This window comes from Salvelinus alpinus, chromosome 30 (assembly GCF_045679555.1).
Source record: "Salvelinus alpinus chromosome 30, SLU_Salpinus.1, whole genome shotgun sequence".
In the NCBI taxonomy this organism is placed as follows: domain Eukaryota; kingdom Metazoa; phylum Chordata; class Actinopteri; order Salmoniformes; family Salmonidae; genus Salvelinus; species Salvelinus alpinus.
In genome coordinates, this window is record NC_092115.1 from 22,777,185 (window position 1) to 22,800,242 (window position 23,058).

The 23,058-nt window shown below is 42.4% G+C and overlaps 1 protein-coding gene across 1 annotated transcript in view; it reads left to right on the forward strand.

Annotated features, from left to right (window-relative positions):
- LOC139559970 (receptor-type tyrosine-protein phosphatase N2-like) overlaps positions 1-23,058 on the forward strand; it is a 189,022-nt gene that overhangs the window by 28,518 nt on the left and 137,446 nt on the right. Inside the window, exons 3-9 of the mRNA XM_071376469.1 lie at positions 2,771-2,890; positions 19,035-19,158; positions 19,949-20,093; positions 21,055-21,427; positions 22,092-22,204; positions 22,411-22,597; positions 22,900-22,946. Of these exons, the coding sequence (XP_071232570.1) occupies positions 2,771-2,890; positions 19,035-19,158; positions 19,949-20,093; positions 21,055-21,427; positions 22,092-22,204; positions 22,411-22,597; positions 22,900-22,946 (1,109 nt within the window). The remainder of the gene's footprint in view (positions 1-2,770; positions 2,891-19,034; positions 19,159-19,948; positions 20,094-21,054; positions 21,428-22,091; positions 22,205-22,410; positions 22,598-22,899; positions 22,947-23,058) is intronic.

Genomic DNA, 23,058 nt, shown 5'->3' on the forward strand with positions numbered 1-23,058 from the left:
GGAGCTATATGCAGGGAGTACCATACAGCCTCAGCCTGATTATCCAACCATTTGGATCCGTTATGGGTCTGTTCTCGACAGTTTACAAGGTCCAGAAAGGTACATTATCAGGCTACTCATATGGTGTATTTTGATCACATCATCTCTCCCCCCCTTTAACATTATCCAACCAGGGGCGTTTTTAACCAAACGGAAGCAAACAGAGCAAAATAAAAGTTTCTAAAAGACAACTTTCGGTAGGTCCCTCCCCGTTTCCGTTTAAGAAACGCTTTGCAACAGAATTTGCGTAATGAATACGCCCCAGTTCTTTTGGTTTCTGTATTTTACATTCAGCAAACAAGAGGAAGCTGTAGTAGTAAATACAATGCTCTAAATAGGTGTACAACAAGCTGTTGTAGGCCTAGTCTAGCTTTTCCTGGGACTTCAAGAGCTAAACAGTCATTATTAGGAATAATATGAAATATCAGGCAGCCTAGAAAAAGGAAGAGAACATCTTGTAGGCAAACAGATAGTACGGCCATCCACATGGACTGTTGTCCTCCCCATTCGGTAGCAACTCCTCCAACACCAGATTTAATCCATTCACTTTTTTCCCCATTGAGGAACCATCTCCTTTCGACTCAAAAATTCCATTGAACGTTTATAGACTCTCTTCAGCAGACAGAGACTGCAAATAAACCCCTAAATTATTGTGAAGATAACTTTTTTTTCACGAGCTATGTAATTGTGCGACGCCATGCTTGTTGTTGCAATAAATCACAGAGGTTTTTGGTGCTTTCAAGACAACTGGGAACTCAAAAGAAAAATGTATGTCAAATCATGACGTCAGTGATCTTCAAGTCGGAAAGTCGGAGCTCTAGAAAGATGCTTGAGTTTCCGACTTTGAATTCCGAGTTGGATGACGGTTCAAAACGATTTTCCCAGTTGGGGCTATAGAGTTCCCAGTTATCTTGAACGCACTGAAGTCAGAATAATGACATTTCCTAATTCCCAGTTGTTTTGAACGTGGCATTTCTAACACTGTTCTTGTTGAAGGAAAAAGGAAACCGCACACTGCTCTTGATAGTATCACTGATATTTAATAAGCGTACGTATCGGCCTCACGGCCTTCGTCAGAGCTTTTGTGATTTAAAAAAATTTGCACCCTTATGTAGACCTGGCCTACCCACATCCGTTCTTGTTGCAGGCTAGCTTCCCATTTCATCACTACAAGCGCTATTTGATTAGCCAGATACGCTACACGCCCACATTCTGGATATGCCAAGCACAAAGAGGGACTGATCAAATACTGATATTTAATCGATTACAAATTACATGAACCTCCCCTGGAGTAAATTGCTTTAAAAAATCACAACAACAAAAAAGCGTCCAGTCCCTTACCAACATGGACCATTGCCAACATGTCTGCATTGCCCCATTTGAATTGGATCTCACTCAACGATGGAAGTGATATTTGTGAGCTAAAAACAATGATGAATTCAAAGATTTTGCAATGCAGTGTTACTCTACTGTCTCACATTATGCTGTTGTGCAGTATTATGACAAAGTCTGCGTCCCAAATGGCAGCCATAGGGCTTTGGTCAAAAGTAGTGCACTATACTGTATATAGGGAATAGGGTGCCAATTGGGATGTATACACACCAATAAGTGCTGGCTTTCTAATCTTGTCTAGATAGTGGGTTGTTGAAATATGAATCGTGCTGTATTTGTTCCACAGAGTGCATCACCCCAGAGCCCATTGGTCACAGTAGAGCTCAGGGGCCCAGTTGCATAAAACATCTTAAGTTAATTTTCCCCTTATCTTTTCCCTTGGTTTCCTTAACTTTAACAATGGAAGGTGCACAATCCATGGCTACAAAGCTAGCTGGCTAGTTAGCGATAGCTACTCTGTAAACTAGCTTGACATACTAGAAAGTAATAAAACAAGTTGAGAAAAAGTAACTACAAAAACATGGTTGTTTATCTTCTGAAGAAATTTGTTCATCCTGTTTATCCTGTTCTATTTTGCTATCTCATAAAACTAAAGCGAGATCTTTTTGATGGAGACTTTTAGTCAGTGAATCAGGCCGTCTCCACGGTAACCAGTTACTCTTTCTGCCATACATGCCTTCAAACTACCGTAAAACCACTTAAGTATGATTTCCTTACATAAGGAAATATTTGAGGGGCTCTATGCAACATTCCTTAAACAATTCCCTTAGGTAAGGGGAAATGATTCCTTAAGGGAAACATTTAAGATGTTTTATGCAACTGGGCCCAGGCCCGCTGATATGGAGAGAAGGCTAGATGAACCTTCACTGATAACGTCTCTCTATTGATGAGCTGGTGCTTATCATCATGCTGATAGCATCCCCTCTATAGTGAGAAGCATTATCTCCCATTGAAGAATATCTAAATCTCTGACAAACGCTGCTGTAGCAAGGTTGGTACTGAAGGGAGAATGTTGTGCTTCTTGGTGAGAAGCTTTTATCAAAATAAATACTTTTAAAAAAGGCAACTCATAATAATGAATTGTATCAAAGTATTTTTATTGGTACCTAACATTATTACTGTTTGTAGACTCTGGGTGGGGAACATGAAAGGCAGACTTTAGTAGTGGTCCTTTGTAGCTCAATAGGTAGAGCATGGGGTAGTGGGTTCAATTCCTGGGACCACCCATACCTAAAAAGTATGCATGCATGACTGTAGGTCGCTTTGGATAAATGGCATATACTGTATATTACCATACTATACAGTATGTTCCTGACTCTCTTTGTCGTTCTTTCCCCAGATGGAATGTTCGGGAGGTGTCAATCCACACCCGTTCCGGTAGCAGAGGTGTATACGTATGATGTGTCTCCATCTGTGGTTCAGCGCTTCAGGACTCTACTGCAGAAACTCACCCACAGAGGTAAGTACAGTACACCAACGCTACCACTACAGTTTCTGCTGCTGCTGCCATCACTATCATCCACCCCTGAGTCATTAGAGTATGTCAATGTAACGTTGCCTGGCTACCCAGAGTCCTTGCTCCGGCCAAACACTACACAACACTCACGGATGTTTGTTTCTTCTCCGCAATGAGTCAGGATCTGAGTACCTCCCCGACACCTTCACCGAATGCAAACACATTCTGGACCGTCTGATTGGTCCAGAAACCGATGGGTTGGGCCAGCGCCAGAACATACATTGGTAAAGCGGCAGTTTGAACGCTTTGATACAGTGACGGTCGGTGCCGTTTAAGATGAGGGAGGAAGATTTATTTTTATGAGCATGGCTTTATTTCTGTTACAGCATATTGGATGACTGTTGGATCACCCAGCTCAATGTAACATCGATAGGTTTAAAACGAAAGTTTATAACGTTGGTGCACATGTCGAGAGACAAATTGGAGTAATCAAGGTGACAGACAGTGACACATTCAATACCACCTTGCACACTCTTGCCTGCATCTAACTGATCTAGGGTGTAATCATTACAAACAGTTGCAGAAATTCGTTTCTATTGGACAAATTCAGGTAGGTCTATCCCCGTTTCGTTCCGTTTGCTTCCGTTTAGGAAAAGTTTTTCAACAGAATTGGTGGAATGAATACACCCGTGATCAAATCAAATCACATTTTTTGGGTCGCATTCATATGTTTAGCAGATGTTATTGCGGTTGTAGCGAAATGCTTGTGTTCCTAACGCCAACAGTGCAGTAGTATCTAGCAATTCACAACAATACACACAAATCTAAAAGTAAATGAATGGAATTAAGAAATATATAAATATTAGGACGAGCAATGCCGGAGTGGCATTGACTAAAATACAGTATATACATATCAAATCAAAAATCGAATCAAATCAAACTTTATTTGTCACATGCGCCGAATACAACAAGTGTAGACCTTACCGTGAAATGCTTAGTTACAAGCCCTTAAGCAACAGTGCAGTTCAAGAAGAGTTAAGAAAATATTTACAAAATAGACTAAAGTAAAAAATAATAATAAAAAGTAACACAATAAGAATAACAATAACGAGGCTATATACAGGGGGTACCGGTACCGAGTCAGTGTGCGGGGGTACAGGTTAGTTGAGGTAATTTGTACATGTAGGTAGGGGTGAAGTGACTATGCATGGATAATAAACAGCAAGTAGCAGCAGTGTACAAAAAGGGGGGGGGGGGGGTCAATGTAAATAGTTCGGTGGCGATTTTATTAAATGTTCAGCAGTCTTATGGCTTGGGGGTAGAAGCTGAGCCTTTTGGTCCTAGACTTGGCGCCCCGGTACCATTTGCCGTGCGGTAGCAGAGAAAACACTTTATAACTTGGGTGACTGGAGTCTCCTTACTGTCAGATGCCGAGCAGTTGCCACACCAGGCGGTGATGCAACCGGTCGGGATGCTCTCGATGGTGCAGCTGTAGAACATTTTGAGGATCTGGGGACCCATGCCAAATATTTAGTCTCCTGAGGGGAAAAAGGTGTTGTCGTGCCCTCTTCACGACTGTCTTGGTATGTTTGGACCATGATAGTTCGTTGGTCCAAACTCGACCCGCTCCACTACAGCCCTGTTGATGTTAATGGGGGCCTGTTCGGCCCTCCTTTTCCTATGGTCCACGATCAGCTCCTTTGTCTTGCTCACATTGAGGGAGAGGTTGTTGTCCTGGCACCACACTGCCAGTTCTCTGACCTCCTCCCCATCGGCCATCTCATCGTTGTCGGTGATCAGACCTACTACCACTGTTGTGTCGTCAGCAAACTTAATGATGGTGTTGGAGTCGTGTTTGGCCACGCAGTTGTGGGTGAACAGGGAGTACAGGAGGGGACTAAGTACACACCCCTCAGGGGCACCAGTGTTAAGGATCAGCGTGGCAGACGTGTTGTGGCCTACTCTTACCACCTGGGGGCAGCCCGTCAGGAAGTCCAGGATCCAGTTGCAGAGGGAGGTGTTTAGTCCCAGAGTCCTTAGCTTAGTGATGAGCTTCGTGGGCACTATGGTGTTGAACGCTGAGCTGTAGTCAATGAACAGCATTCTCACATAGGTGTTCCTTTTGTCCAGGTGGGAAAGGGCAGTGTGGAGTGCGATTGAGATTGCGTCATCTGTGGATATGTTGGGGTGGTATGCGAATTGGAGTGGGTCTAGGGTGTACGGTAGGATGCTGTTGATGTGAGCCATGACCAGCCTTTCAAAGCACTTCATGGCACCCGATGTGAGTGCTACGGGGCGGTAATCATTTAGTCAGGTTTCCTTTGCTTCCTTGGGCACAGGGACTATGGTGGTCTGTTTGAAACATGTAGGTATTACAGACTCGGGAAGGGAGAGGTTGAAAATGTCAGTGAAGACTTGACAGTTGGTATGCTTTGAGAACACATCCTGGTAATCCGTCTGGCCCAGCGGCTTTGTGAATGTTGACCTGTTTAAAGGTTTTGTTCTCATCGGCTAACGAGAGTGTTATCACACAGTCATTCAGAACAACTGGTGCTCCTGTGCATGCTTCAGTGTTGCTTGCCTCGAATCGAGCATAAAAGGCATTTAAAAGGCTCGTCTCGTAGGCTCTCGTCACTGGGCAGCTCGTGTCTGGATTTCCCTTTGTAGTCCGTAATAGTTTTCAAGCCCTGCCACATCCGACGAGCATCAGAGCAGGTATAGTAGGATTCAATCTTAATCCTGTATTGACGCTTTACTTGTTTGATGGTTCGTCTGAGGGCATAGCGGGATTTCTTATAAGCGTCCAGATTAGTCTCCCGCTCCTTGAAAGCAGACCACTTCCGTATTGAGTGAGTCACTGGTACTTCCTGCTTTAGTTTTTGCTTGTAAGCAGGAATCAGGAGGATAGAATTATGGTCAGATTTACCAAATGGTTGGCGGGGGAGAGCTTTGTATGCATCTCTGTGTGTGGAGTAAAGTAGTTTTAGGATTTTTTTCCCTCTGGTTGCACATGTGACATGCTGGTAAAAATTTGGTAAAACTGATTTATGCTTGCCTGCATTAAAACTTCTTAGGGCTAGGTGTCCCGTCAGCGGCAACAACAACAACAAGTTGTCGTCGACAACTTCCGGTGAAATTGGAGGGCGCGCAATTCAAATAAATAATCATAGAAATTATGGATTTTAAACATCTAGGTACATACAAGTTTCTTATATCGGTTAAAATGTCAGTTATATCGGTTAAAATGCAGACTCAATAGCCTTGGTTTCTCAAATGATTGCCTCGCCTGGTTCACCAACTACTTCTCTGATAGAGTTCAGTGTGTCAAATCGGAGGGCCTGTTGTCCTGGCCTCTGGCAGTCTCTATGGAGGTGCCACAGGGTTCAATTCTTGGGCCGACTCTTTTCTCTGTATACATCAATGATGTCGCTCTTGCTGCTCTGATCCACCTCTACGCAGACAACACCATTCTGTATACTTCTGGCCCTTCTTTGGACATTGTGTTAACAACCCCCCAGACGAGCTTCAATGCCAAACAACTCTCCTTCCGTGGCCTCCAACTGCTCTTAATTACAGGCCCGGCGTTCCGCTAGCGGAACTCCTCCCACATTCCACTGAAAAGGCAGAGCGCGAAATTCAAAAAATATTTTTTAGAAATATTTAACTTTCACACATTAACAAGTCCAATACAGCAAATGAAAGATACACATCTTGTGAATCCAGTCAACATGTCCGATTTTTTAAATGTTTTACAGCGAAAACACCACATATATTTATGTTAGCTCACCACCAAATACAAAAAAGGACAGACATTTTTCACAGCACAGGTAGCATGCACGAAACCAACCAAACTAACCAAGAACCAACCAAACTAACCAAGAAACAACGTCATCAGATGACAGTCCTATAACATGTTACACAATAAATCTATGTTTTGTTCGAAAAATGTGCATATTTGAGGTATAAATCAGTTTTACATTGCTGCTACCATCACAGCTACCGTCAGAAATAGCACCGAAGCAGCCAGAGTAATTATAGAGACCAACGTGAAATACCTAAATACTCATCAAAAACATTTCTGAAAAATCGATGGTGTACAGCAAATTAAAGACAAACATCTTGTGAATCCAGCCAATATTTCCGATTTTTTAAGTGTTTTACAGCGAAAACACAATATAGCATTATATTAGCTTACTACAATAGCCTACCACACAACCGCATTCATTCATCAAGGCACGTTAGCGATAGCAATAGGCACGTTAGCGTTAGCGAATAAACCAGCAAAAGATATTAATTTTCACTAACCTTCATAAACCTTCCTCAGATGACAGTCCTATAACATCAGGTTATACATACACTTATGTTTTGTTCGAAAATTTGCATATTTAGAGCTGAAATCAGTGGTTATCCATTATGCTAACGTAGCATCTTTTTCCCAGAATGTGCGGATATTTCTATTAGACTCTCACCTATTCTGACCAAATAGCTATTCATAAACATTACAAAAAAATACATGTTGTATAGGAAATTATAGATACACTAGTTCTTAATGCAATCGCAGTGTTAGAATTCTAAAAATATCTTCATTACGACATAAGGCTTATGTATTAGCGAGAGAGTGGCCAAATTCTGTGCGCAAAACTACTAGTACACAGTTCGACAGATATATGAAATAGCATCACAAAATGGGTCCTACTTTTGGTGATCTTCCATCAGAATGTTGTACAAGGGGTCCTTTGTCCAGAACCGTCTTTGTTTGGTATCAGAATGTCGTTTTTCCCTCTTGAATTAGCAAGCACACTGGCCAAGTGGCGCGAAGCTATCCTTCCTGAACATATGCAGACAAAGCAACACGCCTAACGTCCCGAAAAATTTTCAATAATCTAATAAAACTATATTGAAAAAACATACTTTACGATGATATTGTGACATGTATCAAATAAAATCAAAGCCGGAGATAGTATTCGCCTTTAACGACAGCTTTTCAGAAGGCAATTACAGGTCCCTCCACGCGCCTTCCAGAAAACCGAAAATGGGGGACACTTCATTCCAAGAGGATTCATTCCATCTCAGACCAAGATAATCAACTAATTTCTCCTCTCACTTCCTCTTGACATCTAGGGGAAGGTGTATGACGTGCAAGTATATTCATACGTATCATGCCCATTTATAGCTAGGCCCTTGAACACAGCATCGATTTCAGACTTTCCACTTCCTGGTCAGAAAGTGTGCTGCCAAATGAGTTCTCTTTTACTCACAGACAAAATTCAAACGGTTTTAGAAACTAGAGAGTGTTTTCTATCCAATAGTAATAATAATTTGCATATTGTACGAGCAAGAATTGAGTACGAGGCCGTTTGAAATGGGCACCTTTTATCCAGGCTACTCAATACTGCCCCTGCAGCCCAAAGAGGTTAAATACAAGTAAAACTAAATGCATGCTCTCCAACCGATCGCTGCCGGCACCTGCCCGCCCGTCCAGCATCACTACTCTGGACGGTTCTGACTTAGAATATGTGGACAACTACAAATACCTAGGTTAGACTGTAAACTCTCCTTCCAGACTCACATCAAAAATCTCCAATCCAAAGTTAAATCTAGAATTGGCTTCCTATTTCGCAACAAAGTATCCTTCACTCATGCTGCCAAACATACTCTCGTAAAACTGACCATCCTACCGATCCTCGACTTCAGCGATGTCATTTACAAAATAGCCTCCAATACCCTACTCAATAAATTGGATGCAGTCTATCACAGTGCCATCCTTTTTGTCACCAAAGCCCCATATACTACCCACCACTGCGACCTGTACGTTCTCGTTGGCTGGCCCTCGCTTCATACTCGTCGCCAAACCCACTGGCTCCAGGTCATCTACAAGACCCTGCTAGGTAAAGTCCCTCCTTATCTCAGCTCGCTGATCACCATAGCAGCACCCACCTGTAGCACGCGCTCCAGCAGGTATATCTCTCTGGTCACCCCCAAAGCCAATTCCTCCTTTGGGCGCCTCTCCTTCCAGTTCTCTGCTGCCAATGACTGGAACGAACTACAAAAATCTCTGAAACTGGAAACACTTATCTCCCTCACGTTAAGCACCAGCTGTTAGAGCAGCTCACAGATTACTACACCTGTACATAGCCCATCTATAATTTAGCCCAAACAACTACCTCTTCCCCTACTGTATTTATTTATTTTGCTCCTTTGCACCCCATTATTTCTATTTCTACTTTGCACATTCTTCCACTGCAAATCTACCATTCCAGTGTTTTACTTGCTATATTGTATTTACCTCGCCACCATGGCCTTTTTTTGCCTTTACCTCCCTTATCTCACCTCATTTGCTCACATTGTATATAGATGTATTTTTCTACTGTATTATTGACCGTATGTTTGTTTTACTCCATGTGTAACTCTGTGTTGTTGTATGTGTCGAACTGCTTTGCTTTATCTTGGCCAGGTCGCAATTGTAAATGAGAACTTGTTCTCAACTTGCCTACCTGGTTAAATAAAGGTGAAATAGCGATTAAATATCCACTTACTTTTTGAAAATCTTCCTCTGATTTGCAATCCCAAGGGGCCCAGCTACAACATGTATGGTCATTCTGTTAGATAAAATCCTTCTTTATATCCCAAAAAGTCAGTTTAGTTGGCGCCATCGATTTGAGTAATCCAATCATTCAACATGCAGAGAAAGGAATCCAAAAAGCTACCGCTAAACTTTGTTAAAACAAGTCAAAATAAATTTCTATTTAACCCTCAGGTACCCTAAAATGTAATTAAACTATAATATTTCATACGATAAGAAGTATGTTCAATAGAAAAGCTAAATTAGCAAGTGCGCGTCCTCTTCGTCACACGCGCTCAGACTAATTTCCAACTCTGACTCCCTGTACCAAAACTCAAAATTCTTCCTTGTTTGGGAAGGATCAAGCCTGAAACCTTGAACAAAGACTGTTGACATCTAGTGGAAGCAATAGGAATTGCAATCTGGGAGCTGGAATTGCATATGACCCATAGCTTTCCATTGAAAGAGCATGGGCTCTCCAAAGAAAAATTATTCTGGTTGGTTTTTCTTTGGATTTTCACCAACCATATCAATTGTGTTATAGTCTCATACATTATTTTAACATCTCTACAAACTTCAAAGTATTTTCTATCCAATGCTACCAATTATATGCATATCCTGGCTTCTGGGCTTGATTAACAGGCAGTTTACTTTGGGCACATCAGTCAGACAGGCAGTGGAGAAAAATAGACCCTAGCCCGAAGAAGTTTAAAGTCCCCGGCCACTAGGAGCGCCGCTTCAGGGTGAGCGTTTTCTTCTTTTCTTATGGCCTTATAGAGTTGGTTGAAAGCGGTCTTAGTGCCAGCTTCGTTCTGTGGTGGTAAATAGACGGCTACGAATAAAATAGATGAGAACTCTCTTGGTAGATAATGTGGTCTACAGCTTATCATAAGGTACTCTACATCAGGCGAGCAATACCTCGAGACTTCTTTAATATTATACATTGCGCACCAGCTGTTGTTGACAAATAAACACATACCCCCACCCCTTGTCTTACCAGACATAGCTTCTCTGTTCTGCCGGTGCATGGAAAATCCCGCCAGCTCTATATTATCCGTATCGTCGTTCAGCCACGTCTCGGTGAAACATAAGATATTACAGTTTTTAATGTCCCGTTGGTAGGATAATCTTAATCGTAGGGGATTAACGTTAGCAAGAAGAACAGATGGTAGTGGGAGTTTACTCGCTCACCTACGGATTCTCAGAAGGCTGCTCGATCTGCGGCCCCTTTTCCTGCGTCTTTTCTTCAAGCAAATGACGGGGATCTTCCAGTGAAAGCAGTATATCCTTCTCGTCGACTCATTAAAGGAAAAAGTGTCTTCCAGTCCGCAGTAAGTAATCGCTGTTCTGATGTCCAGAAGTTATTTTCGGTCATAAGAGACGGTAGCAGCAACATTATGCGTAATACTGTATGTAAACATTATCAAAGTGACCAGTGAATCCATGTACAGTTGAAGTCATACGTTTACATACACATAGGTTGGAGTCATTAAAACTCGTTCTTCAACCACTCTACAAATTTCTTGTTAACAAACTATAGTTTTGGCAAGTCGGTTAGGACATCTACTTTCTGCATGACACAAGTAATTTTTCCAACAATTGTTTACAGACAGATTATTTCACTTATAATTCAATGTATCACAATTCCAGTGGGTCAGAAGTTTACATACACTAAGTTGACTGTGCCTTTAAACAGCTTGGAAAATTCCAGAAAAGTATGTCATGGCTTTAGAAGCTTCTGATAGGCTATTTTACATAATTTGAGTCAATTGGAGGTGTACCTGTGGATGTATTTCAAGGCCTACCTTCAAACTCAGTGCCTCAGAAAAAAAAATGTAGACCTCCACAAGTCTGGTTCATCCTTGGGAGCAATTTACAAACGCCTGAAGGTACCACGTTCATCTGTACAAACAATAGTACGCAAGTATAAGCACCATGGGACCATGCAGCCGTCATACCGCTCAGGAAGGAGACGCGTTCTGTCTCCTAGAGATGAACATATTTTGATGCAAAAAGTGCAAATCAATCCCAGAACAACAGCAAAGGACCTTGTGAAGATGCTGGAGGAAACAGGTACAAATGTATTTATATCCACAGTAAAACAAGTAGACATAACCTGAAAGGCCGCTCAGCAAGGAAGAAGCCACTGCTTCAAAACCGCCATAAAAAAGCCAGACTACGGTTTGCAACTGCACATGGGGACAAAGATCGTACTTTTTGGAGAAATGTCCTCTGGTCTGATGAAATAAAAATAGAACTGTTTGGCCATAATGACCATTGTTATGTTTGGAGGAAAAAGGGGGTGGCTTGCAAGCGAAGAACACCATCCCAACCGCAAAGCACGGGGGTGGCAGCATCATGTTGTGGGGGTGCTTTGCTGCAGGAGGGACTGGTGCACTTCACAAAATAGATGGCATCATGAGGATGGAAAATTATGTGGATATATTGAAGCAGCATCTCAAGACAGCAGTCAGAAAGTTAAAGCTTTGACGCAAATGGGTCTTCCAAATGGACAATGACCCCAAGCATACTTCCAAAGTTGTGGCAAAATGGCTCAAGGGCAACAAAGTCAAGGTATTGGAGGGGCCATCACAAAGCCCTGACCTCAATCCCATAGACAATTTGTGGGCAGAACTGAAAAAGCGTGTGCGAGCAAGGAGGCCTACAACCCTGACTCAGTTACACCAGCTCTGTCAGGAGGAATGAGCCAAAATTCACCCAACTTATTGTGGGAAGCTTGTGAAAGGCTACTTGAAACGTTTGACCCAAGTTAAAGAATTTAAAGGCAATGCTACCAAATACTAATTGAGTGTATGTAAACTTCTGACCCACTAGGAATGTGATGAAAGAAATAAAAGCTGAAATAAATCATTCTCTCAACTATTATTCTGACATTTCACATTCTTAAAATAAAGTGGGGATCCTAACTGACCAAAGACAGGGAATTGTTGCTAGGATTAAATGTCAGGAATTGTGAAAAACTGAGTTTTAATATTTTGGGCTAAGGTGTATGTAAACTTCCTCTGTCTGTTGCTTCTCATACATTTTTTAAGAAATTAATTTGTTCAAAACCCTTCAACTATTGTCTTTCTCTTTGAGTCAACTACTCACCACATGTTATGCACTGCAGTGCTAGCTAGCTGTAGCTTGTACTTTCAGTACTAGATTCTCTGATCCTTTGATTGGGTGGACAACATGTCAGTTCATGCAAGAGCTCTGATAGGTTGGAGGATGTCCTCCGGAAGTCGTCATAATTACTGTGGAAGTCTATGGAAGAGGGTGAAAACCATGAGCCTCCAAGGTTTTCTATTGTAAGTCAGTGTACCCAGAGGAGGACGGAAAATAGCTGTCCTCTTGCTACACCTTGCAGAGTTCTGTTGAGGCAACTGTAGACCTTTATTGAAAAACAGTGTGTTTTAATCAGTTATTTGGTGATGTGAATATACTTAGTATAGGTCTATCTAAAAAAGGATACATTTTTTATGTTTAACAATTTTTATTTTGATGAAATTCATTGAGTAGGATGTTCCTCCAATGAGGAGCCCTGCTGTCTGATTGGTTGGAGACAATCCAATCGCTGATGACTTTGTTTTGTACAACGCCCCTTGTGCCCCTCGTCACAACAAACGACCTCAACGATGGCAGTCTCGGGCTAAAGTATGTAGCGAATGACAGAGCAGCGGATTCATTTAGTGAAGAGTAGTCAGGCTAAATGTAATGAAACATTTGTAGAATTCAAAAAGTGGAACGTCAACTTAAAGGCAGCATACAGGAGGTCATAAAACATGACTTGATTCTTATAAGCAAAACATTTATAGGAATTTATAGGCGTTTGTCAGGCATACAATTTCCACTTTTACACCAGCGCTACCACTTACCGCTGCTGCCGTCACTGTCTGTCACAGCCCCCTCTGAGGCATCCTCAGAGACCCAGCCACCCCACTGGTATTGGTGGGGAAATGTCAGCAATGCATAATTGTGTGCTTGCTTCAGTCACTACTTCTTCTCCTAAGCTATGCTCAATTTTACAACACTTACAATTAAAACTTCTAAACTTCTTCCACTACCATAAAAATACCTTTTTAGACCGCTGAACTGTTTTTTGTTTTTTATTTCACCTTTATTTAACCAGGTAGGCCAGTTGAGAACAAGTTCTCATTTACAATTGCGACCTGGCCAACATAAAGCAAAGCAGTTCGACACATACAACAACACAAAGTTACACATGGAGTAAAACAAACTTACAGTCAATAATACAGTAGAAAAATAAGTCTATATACAATGTGAGCACATGAGGTGAGATAAGGGAGGTAAAGGCAAAAAAAAGGCCATGGTGTTGAAGTAAATACAATATAGCAAGTAAAACACTGGAATGGTAGATTTGCAGTGGAAGAATGTGCAAAGTAGAGATAGAAATAATGGGGTGCAAAGGAGCAAAATAAATAAATACAGTAGGGGGAGAGGTAGTTGTTTGGGCTAAATTATAGATGGGCTATGTACAGGTGCAGTAATCTGTGAGCTGCTTTGACAGCTGGTGCTTAAAGCTAGTGAGGGAGATAAGTGTTTCCAGTTTCAGAGATTTTTGTAGTTCATTCCAGTCATTGGCAGCAGAGAACTGGAAGGAGAGGCGGCCAAAGGAAGAATTGGTTTTGGGGGTGACCAGATATACCTGCTGCAGCGCGTGCTACAGGTGAGTGCTGCTATGGTGACCAGCGAGCTGAGATAAGGGGGGACTTTACCTAGCAGGGTCTTGTAGATGACCTGGAGCCAGTGGGTTTGGCGACGAGTATGAAGCGAGGGCCAGCCAACGAGAGCGTACAGGTCGCAGTGGTGGGTAGTATATGGGACTTTGGTGACAAAACGGATGGCACTGTGATAGACTGCATCCAATTTATTGAGTAGGGTATTGGAGGCTATTTTGTAAATGACATCGCCGAAGTCGAGGATCGGTAGGATGGTCAGTTTTACGAGAGTATGTTTGGCAGCATGAGTGAAGGATACTTTGTTGTGAAATAGGAAGCCAATTCTAGATTTAACTTTGGATTGGAGATTTTTGATGTGAGTCTGGAAGGAGAGTTTACAGTCTAACCTAGGTATTTGTAGTTGTCCACATATTCATATAACAAGCACACAAATGTTAGTTTTCTAGTTATTAGTGTGCTTGCTACAGCAAGAACACTCCAAATTTTCCACCTACTTCTGATTCAGAGGTCCGTACAGTACGCACACGCTATTGCTGTCACTGTCTGTCGATCAGACCTCCTGAGGCATCCTCAGCACCCCAGCCCTCACTGGCATTGGTTGGGAAATGTCAGCTATGCATAATTAGATTGGTAAATTCCTGTATTCCCATCATCAGAAAGCAGATGTTTCTTCCTGACGTCCTGTCTTCACCAGGAAACTGTTGAATCAGATTATTTATTTCCCCTTTATTTCTTTTCAGTCTCCTGAGGGGGAAAATGTGTTGTCGTGCCCTCTTCATGACTATCTTGGTATGTTTGGACCATGATAGTTTGTTGGTGATGTGGACACCACTTCAGCCCCATTGATGTTAATGGGGGCCTGTTCGGCCTTCCTTTTCCTATAGTCCACGATCAGCTCCTTAGTCTTGCTCACATTGAGGGAGAGGTTGTTGTCCTGGCACCACTAATGTAGTTGGGTTTTTGTGTGGATCATATCAGGTACATTTCGTAAACCTTTAAGCATAACCTTAAAATTCATCCACTGACTTTTATTCCACAGACAAAGGTATACTGACAACAGATTTTCTACAGAATATGCTAGAATGCCATGAACTTCACACCCCAGACTGTGCTTGGCATAGAGTGCTGTAATGACCATAAATAACCACCAGAGGGTGATCAATGCCTGTGTATCATAGACCATATATGCTGTGTATTCCATCCTCCCAACAGCAGTATGTTATTGATGTATAAAGACAGAAAAAATGTAAGGACATGTTCATACAGCACATGAAGAGCAAAATTGCAGAAATGGAGAAAGACATGACTTTTGAAGTTAAATCCTATTTTACACAGCCATCAAGTCATCATGTTTAATAGTTACTGAACAATTGAAAAATTATAATAGTTGTTTTATATAGATCAAATACCTTATCCTCTAGCAAGCCCTGGAAATCCACATACATTTCTAGAAATCAGCTCTAGACGGGCAAGCTACATAATGATATTCAGATTCCATAGTGCACAGTGCTGATTAATTTTATCAACCTATCCAGCTGAAATGAAATATGCTAATAGGTTATTTATCCTTGCTGTCTGAAAAACCATTAGGGGAACAAAACTGCAAAGAGCATCTGCATTTCAATCCCAGAACAGAGCACAGCAGAGCAACACGATGAGGCAGAGCAGCACAAACCTAGAGTGCATCCCAAATGGCATCCTATTCCCTACACAGTGCACTACTTTTGACCAGATCCCTATGGGCTCAAAAGTAGTGAACGATGTAGGGAATAGTGTGCCATTTGGGATGAAGAACTAATGGCCTCGGAATATTCAACATAACGGCCACCACTGCCTCTGCTCTGACCCTCCAAGTGCTGGCCGGATAAAACAACAAAACAGAAACACCTCCATATTTTCAAAGCTACCAAGCTGCCTCTTGTTTCTCCTCATCCCAAAAACATAAACCCTGCTGATGGAGCACAGCATTATGGGGCTTTAACTTAACACTGAGGTTTTCCAGAAAACTTGGTTGGGAGACTCCTGAATGTCCTGCTTATCCCTCATGATCGGTCATGATTTTCTGGAAAAGCTGGAAATTTGGGGAGTAACTGGAATTTCCCAACACTATTTCTGTTAAATCAACCCCATAGTTTGTACGTCTAATACCCTAACCCTGACCCCCTCCTTCTCACAGCTCTATCTCTGTTAACCCCAGATGCCCAACCAAGCGGACCTGTTCTTTATGTTCCATTGCTATGGACCCGTTTCGCCTGATGGTTGTGAAAACCTAAGCTGTGTGTGAATGTCTTGGCGGGGGTTACCGTTAATCAAGCTGCCGTGCCACATAACGTCTGCTCCTGTGAAAACACTGCCTATGCTCTCTTCTCACACAGAAAGCCATCAGGGCCCCCATTAAAGCCATCATTGAGCACAGTTATTTTCTGTGTTTGATAGTACTCCGTGTTTTACTGAGCAAGGCACTGCTCTGAGAGGTGTGTGGCAGGCAGGCTAAGCAGTAGCAGCAGACAGCAGTATGGTGGATTCCGAGTGTTCTATGTGTTCAGTGTGTTCCGCTGCTCCTCCCTCCTCAGGCTGTGGTGGATCTAGTGGCTGGCTGGATTCCAGAACCATGGACTCTACCTTCTGTGCTCCGCTCAATAGCATCATGGGACGCACCCACCACCGAGAGATCTGCATTGCTTGATGCTCTCATCTGGTAGCCATGATAGCACATTTGCATACCTAAGTATGTAAAAAGGAGAGATCATTTCAGACCACTGTGCCCATATCGATCCATACTTTTATTCCCTGGGATATTTTACTGATACATATATATTCAGTGCTTTAAAAAAAAAATATTTCATCTAATTCAGCTCGTGAATATAGTAAGTCCCTATTAAGTGCCAAATAAAGTAACATGGTTGACTGTAACATGGTGGACGATTTTGACAGGGCGAATTGAAGCTTGTTGTGTGCAACAGGGTGTGGCAATTGAATGCAAGCTTCACAAAAAAAAATGTAATTGCTAAAACATTTCTAGCATGTCTATCTATGCGTAACAGGGCTGATGTGTTATGCTCAACCCGTGCAGTTTTCCACCACAAAATACCGCAAAATGGCCAAAAAGAGTAGTACCAGCTCACCCGCTTTTACACTTTGACTATTAGATTAGATTATTATTATTTAAACATTTTCAATAATTTATAGTTGGTTTGAGGTTGTTAAGTCATTGAAATGTAGAGCTATTTACCTTTTAAAATATTGTCCTAGTAGTACCAGCTGTGTAATTTACTGATGGTCCCTATCTAGCCCCGAAGGGATATCAAATGTCAAACCAAATTGACCATAAGCATTACGATTGGGTCGAGTGTATCTGCGCTCCGAATTGATGATTACTTGGGTGCTGCCAGGTGTGGGCATGTGGGCAGGATTAAAATAAACCCAACCCACGGAAAACTGTTACCGTACCGTTCATTCTGTGACGTACATTCTTTTCCTTATCCTCTCGCAAATGACCAAAATTATCCTATTTACACTTTATAGTAAATTTTGACACTAGAATAAATGTTTCTGTCTCATATGGATGCCATATAGGCCATTTTCAAAACAAGAAGTTGCTTTTTTAGGGGCAATACCTCTTTAAAGGGTACTTCATTTAATATAACAGGCTTTTAACATTCAATAATGGTGTACAATTTCTACTTAAAAGTGACACTCTTTTTGTGGAACGACCCACATGCCTTCTTGGGCAAATGTGATTTATGCAAGCCAAGCATATCTAGCCAAAATGCTCACTTTAAACAGTAAGATGCACTGTGCAAAGTGATAATGATGTCATTGCAGATGCTATTTGCCCTGCATTCTAGTGTTGGTTGTATATTTCATGGATGCTGCCTCTCATCTGTGGAATGTCTCTATTAAATTGTTCAAGTGTGCGTGGCCATATTCTGGGTTACATTTGGTTCCGCCACCCCATCTGGTGTTGGCACCAGTCCTCAGTTCTGTTGCCAAAATGCGCTGTAGTTAAAGAAACAGAGGGGAATACATATGTGGCTGATGATGTCGCCTTTAGCCTTGTACACCTACTAACATGATGAAAGAATATTACAGGATGAGAAGGACTTATGATATGTCCCAAATGGCACCATATTACCTTGATAGTGCATTACTGTTGACCAGAGCCCTATAGGGAATAGGTTGCCATTTGAGACACACCCTAAGTCATTCTCATCCTGTAATATTCTCTCAGCATGTTAGTAGGTGCACTAAAGTCTACATGATGAGAGCCACATATGCATTCCCCTCTGCTTCTTAGTGAACATTGACCTTATCCACCAGGGATAACATTTTTAAACACCTCTTTCTCTGTTTCCCTTTGAGATTAGTCATATGATGCAATATATAGTACATGTTCAACCACTTGAAGAGTTCATTACCAAAACACTAAATCCACCAATGTTTCACCAGAAATGATTGCTTATGGGTACCTTCATGTCTGTGTAAAATATCACTGTTTTTGGATTTTCAATTAATAGATTTTAGGTGTGTATTAAAATGTGTTTTTCTGCAAAATGCTATGTACCCAAGAATTGTTCTTTAAACAAAGCTAATTTACCAACATGTCTGAAAATGGATATACTGTGTAGCATTTTGGAAAGAAACTCTTCATTTGTTCTAGTCATTCTATACATTCTGAGTGTTCCTTTTGATGTGTTGTGTGCAGGGTTGAACTGGGAGGATATAACATTTATTATCAGACACCTCTTAGTCTCTTCTCCTAACCTGTCTTTTCTTCCTTCCATTGTTTGTCACATAATGAAATACATGCTCAATATATTTATATTAGCTGGTTCTAGTATGACATTATAAGTGTTATTCCTGTTAATGTGTTATGTTCCAGGGTTGACCTGGGAGGATGAGACCGCCCAGCAGATCCTGTCCAAGGAGCTGTCTAAGCTGAGGAAGATCCCCTACAGACGCCTACAGGACTCCAGCCCCCGTGTCTACAGCAGCAGCAAATCCAGGTCACTGTTCTTGGCAGGCAGCACAATCCATTACACATGTGCATTCACACATGGACCAGTGGTGGCTGCTGAGGGGAGGGCGGCTCACAATAATGGCTGGAACAGAGCAAATGGAATGGCATCAAACACATGGGAACCATGTATTTGATACCATTCCACTTATTCCGCTCCAGCCATTACCAGGAGCCCGTCCTCCCCAATTAAGGTGCCACCAACCTCTGTGACACGGACACACACCTACAGACAGTCAGGCATGCACGTACGTATGCACACACACACACACACACACACACACACACACACACACACACACACACACACACACACACACACACACACACACACACACACACACACACACACACACACAAACATATACACAAACATATACACAAACATATACACAAACATATACACACACAAACAAACAAACATATAGTGTAGACCTCAATAGGACATTGATTTACGCTTCAGACTCCAGGAGGGCACATGCAATGAGATGACTGATGGGCTACAGTATCTGCCCTGCCCACCACTGGTTTAGGTCTGAATGGTCTAGTCTATCTCTGGATAGTCCACGTTATCTGTCTCTCTCTCTCACTCTGTTTCTGTGTCTTCATGTGTCTCTTTCTGTCTCTCTCTCGTTCTCTCATTCTCTCTTTCTCTCTCTCTTTCTCTGTCTTCATGTGTCCCTTTCTGTCTCTCTCTTTCTCTATCTAGTTCTCGCTGTCTCTGTCGCACTCAGCCACACCACTCATTCTTACTCTCTACCTCTGCTTGTCTGGTCCAGGCCCTCTACCCAGGCTATGGACCCAGGAGACCGGAGGATCAAGCCAGTGGAGGTGGAGCTCAGTAGAAACCTCCAGAACTACCTGCAACGTCTGGGCCTCCTTCCCCAGGCCGCCTCCCCCGCCAGACCCAAGAGCCCCAGTCAGGTGAGGGGAGCCACTGACCATCCTCAGGCCCCTTCAGACCCCTCCTTGCACCTGCTTTAGCCTGCGATGAGCTGCTGGACCATGTTTTACTTCTACATGCATGGACATCGCTATATACACACACACACACACACACACTCACAAACACACTAATGTACACACATAGACACACACACACACACAAACTGACACAGCGGGAGCTGTGGATCATCTTTAGTACTCTGTATCATTATCTATCCCACGTCTGAAGGTTGGTGAATGAATGGCTGTTGGTTGATGATTGACAGGGATAGTTTCCTGCTGGATTATTATGAGGGAGATAATGCCCACCGAGGGTTCAGGAGTTCGGTTCCTTAATTAATAACGTCCACATGATGGGCTCTGTGTCATTTCTGTCCAGGGGGGTCACCAACATGGCCTAGCTGAATGAGAGGGCCAAACCCCTGCTGAGGGCCAGGCATTGAGGGGTTGGGAAGGGTACCCCTTTATTTATGAAGGATAGGGTTGATGGGAAACAAGGGGGAGTTGCCTTTTGTTTAAGACGAACGTGCGGGAGATGGATGGATCTTGGAATGTTGTTGACCCATCCCTATACTGTACTTCAATAGTAGATCATATAGGCTTATTTTACTGTTAACATTATCAATTAACCTTTCATTTGATGCTGGTGTATTACCTGGGGATTTAAGTGAAGCACTAAGTAAAGACGAACACATTTGTTTATTTGGTCACGGGACTTGCAATACCAGGATAGTGGGTTCGATTCCCGGGACCACCCATACTTAAAATCTATGCATGCATGACTTTAAGTTACTTTGGATAAAAGGGTCTGCTAAATGGTATATATTATTATTATATATGATTTGGTAACGCTTTCTATGAAGTATGTGTATTGTGCTTTATAATGTAATTTATGATGCCTTATAATACACTTATAATGTGTTTATTTATTATCTTGCAGAGTGACCGTTACCCATCTGGGGTCTCCTCTGACTACTACTGGCCAAAGTCCCAGGGAGAGGGAAACTTCTCCCCACTGACGTCCTTCCAGCCTCCCTACCAGGACAGATCTTCTGCGGGGGATGGAGACCTCCTTGTGGCTGCTCTCAGACACTATCTGTCTGGGCAGGTACCATCTCAGACCGGGGTGTCCACCAAGGGCCCGGTCCTGCCCTCCCTTCGCCTAAGCCCCTCCTACAGCAACAGTATAGACAGTACTGGGCCTAAAGAGACCTCTCAATCTCAAACACCTAACCTGGACAGACCTCTACTCCTCCAGACAGCTGGAGCCAGCCAACCCTCTGCTCCCAAGGACCCCCTCAGTACAGTGGATGGTATGTGCCTCATTAAAAATGCTTTTACTGTACAAGTTGTTCCTCATTATTTCACTGTGAACAGATGATCACCATTAGTAGTCATGTATGCATCCACTGGAAATAATGGTATAGCATGCTATTAGTTGTTAAAGGAATAATCCACTCAAAATGTGTTTTATTATTCCACTGTTGATACAGTCCCAAAATGTTTTGCATGTCAGCAATCAAGATATAGAACTTTCAAAACGCTAATCGTCACTGCCGGTGTCATGCATTTAGTATTTCTGCCTGCTTGAACGGCAATAGCTGAGATACACATGAAAACAGGAAATGTTTATAACATTTATAAGATATAACATTTGAAATGGGTGAATCTTCCCTTTCTGTGTAGGAGGGATTAGGAGAAGGGGGATGAGAGGAGGGAAGAGAAGAGGGAATGAGAGAGAGGAAAGGTTAGAGTACCTATGTCAATGGTTGTGTCTCAAATGGCACTATATTCCCTATAAGGCACTACTTTTGATAGTACCCTGGTCTATAGTAGTGTGTTATAGGGAATATACTTCCATTTGAGATGCAACCATTGATATACTGTAGGTACTCTACCATAGTTTTAACCCTTCCTCTCTCTAATCCCTCTTCTCTCCTCCTCTTATCCCCACTTTTCTTCCTCTCTCCTCCACAGAGGTGTTCATCCAGAAGGTTCTGAAGAATGTGGGCAGACACAACGTGGACGTGGACGACCTGAGTCCTACAGACCTGGACCAACTCTCTACGCTGATCACTGACGCCCTACAGGTAAAATAAACAATAACATCTTGATACTTTTCTTTCTTGCTGTAATGCTCACACTTTTCTTACTAGCTTTCATTTCACTGATTTAGCTGATTTTTGAGGAAGGTTTTACTTGGAATGAATGTGAAATGTGGTTGCCTAACCTAGCTACCTTGTTGAATGCGTACTGTCTGCAGATGTTCTGGATAAAATAATACATGTAAATGCAGGTAGTGGATCAAGAACATACCCAAGCCCAGTCCAGAGCAGGACCCAGAGACCTGGGGGAGGAAGGGAACGAGGGGCCTGGAGAAGAAGGGCCTGGGGAACAGGAGGAGAAGGAGGAGAGTGTCCCTCCATCCACCACAGAGAAAACGGCTCCGGAGAGCACTCCAGTAGAGGAGGCTGTGGTCCAAGGTACTCAACCCTGACCGACTGGGAGGAGCCCTCCATCTGTAGTATTATCCCATAGTTCTCTCCAACACCTTTATCTGCTCCTTGTCTATCGATGCCAACTTCAGGGTGACTGGTTCAGATTGGCTGTTCTGTTCATTTTAAATGCAGTCAGACTTACTAGCAAAAAGAATCAGCTGAAAACGGTGAAAGGGAGAGTATACTGTATCTGCATGTTATTTGAGATATGCAAAGTTGGTGTGCTTTCTGCTTAATATTATTCTTGTTGTCAGTAAACATAGTAATTCTGTGTAATTTCCTGACAGAGCGACAAATGGAGGGAGACAGAGAGCCAGCAGACTCCAATGACAAGGTACCACATTTGGACTCTTAAAGAGATAAATGGTTTGAAAGCTGAGTGTAAAATGTCAAACGGAAGACTTACATTCCAAACGGTAATTTTATACTGTGTGTAGGGTATCAAT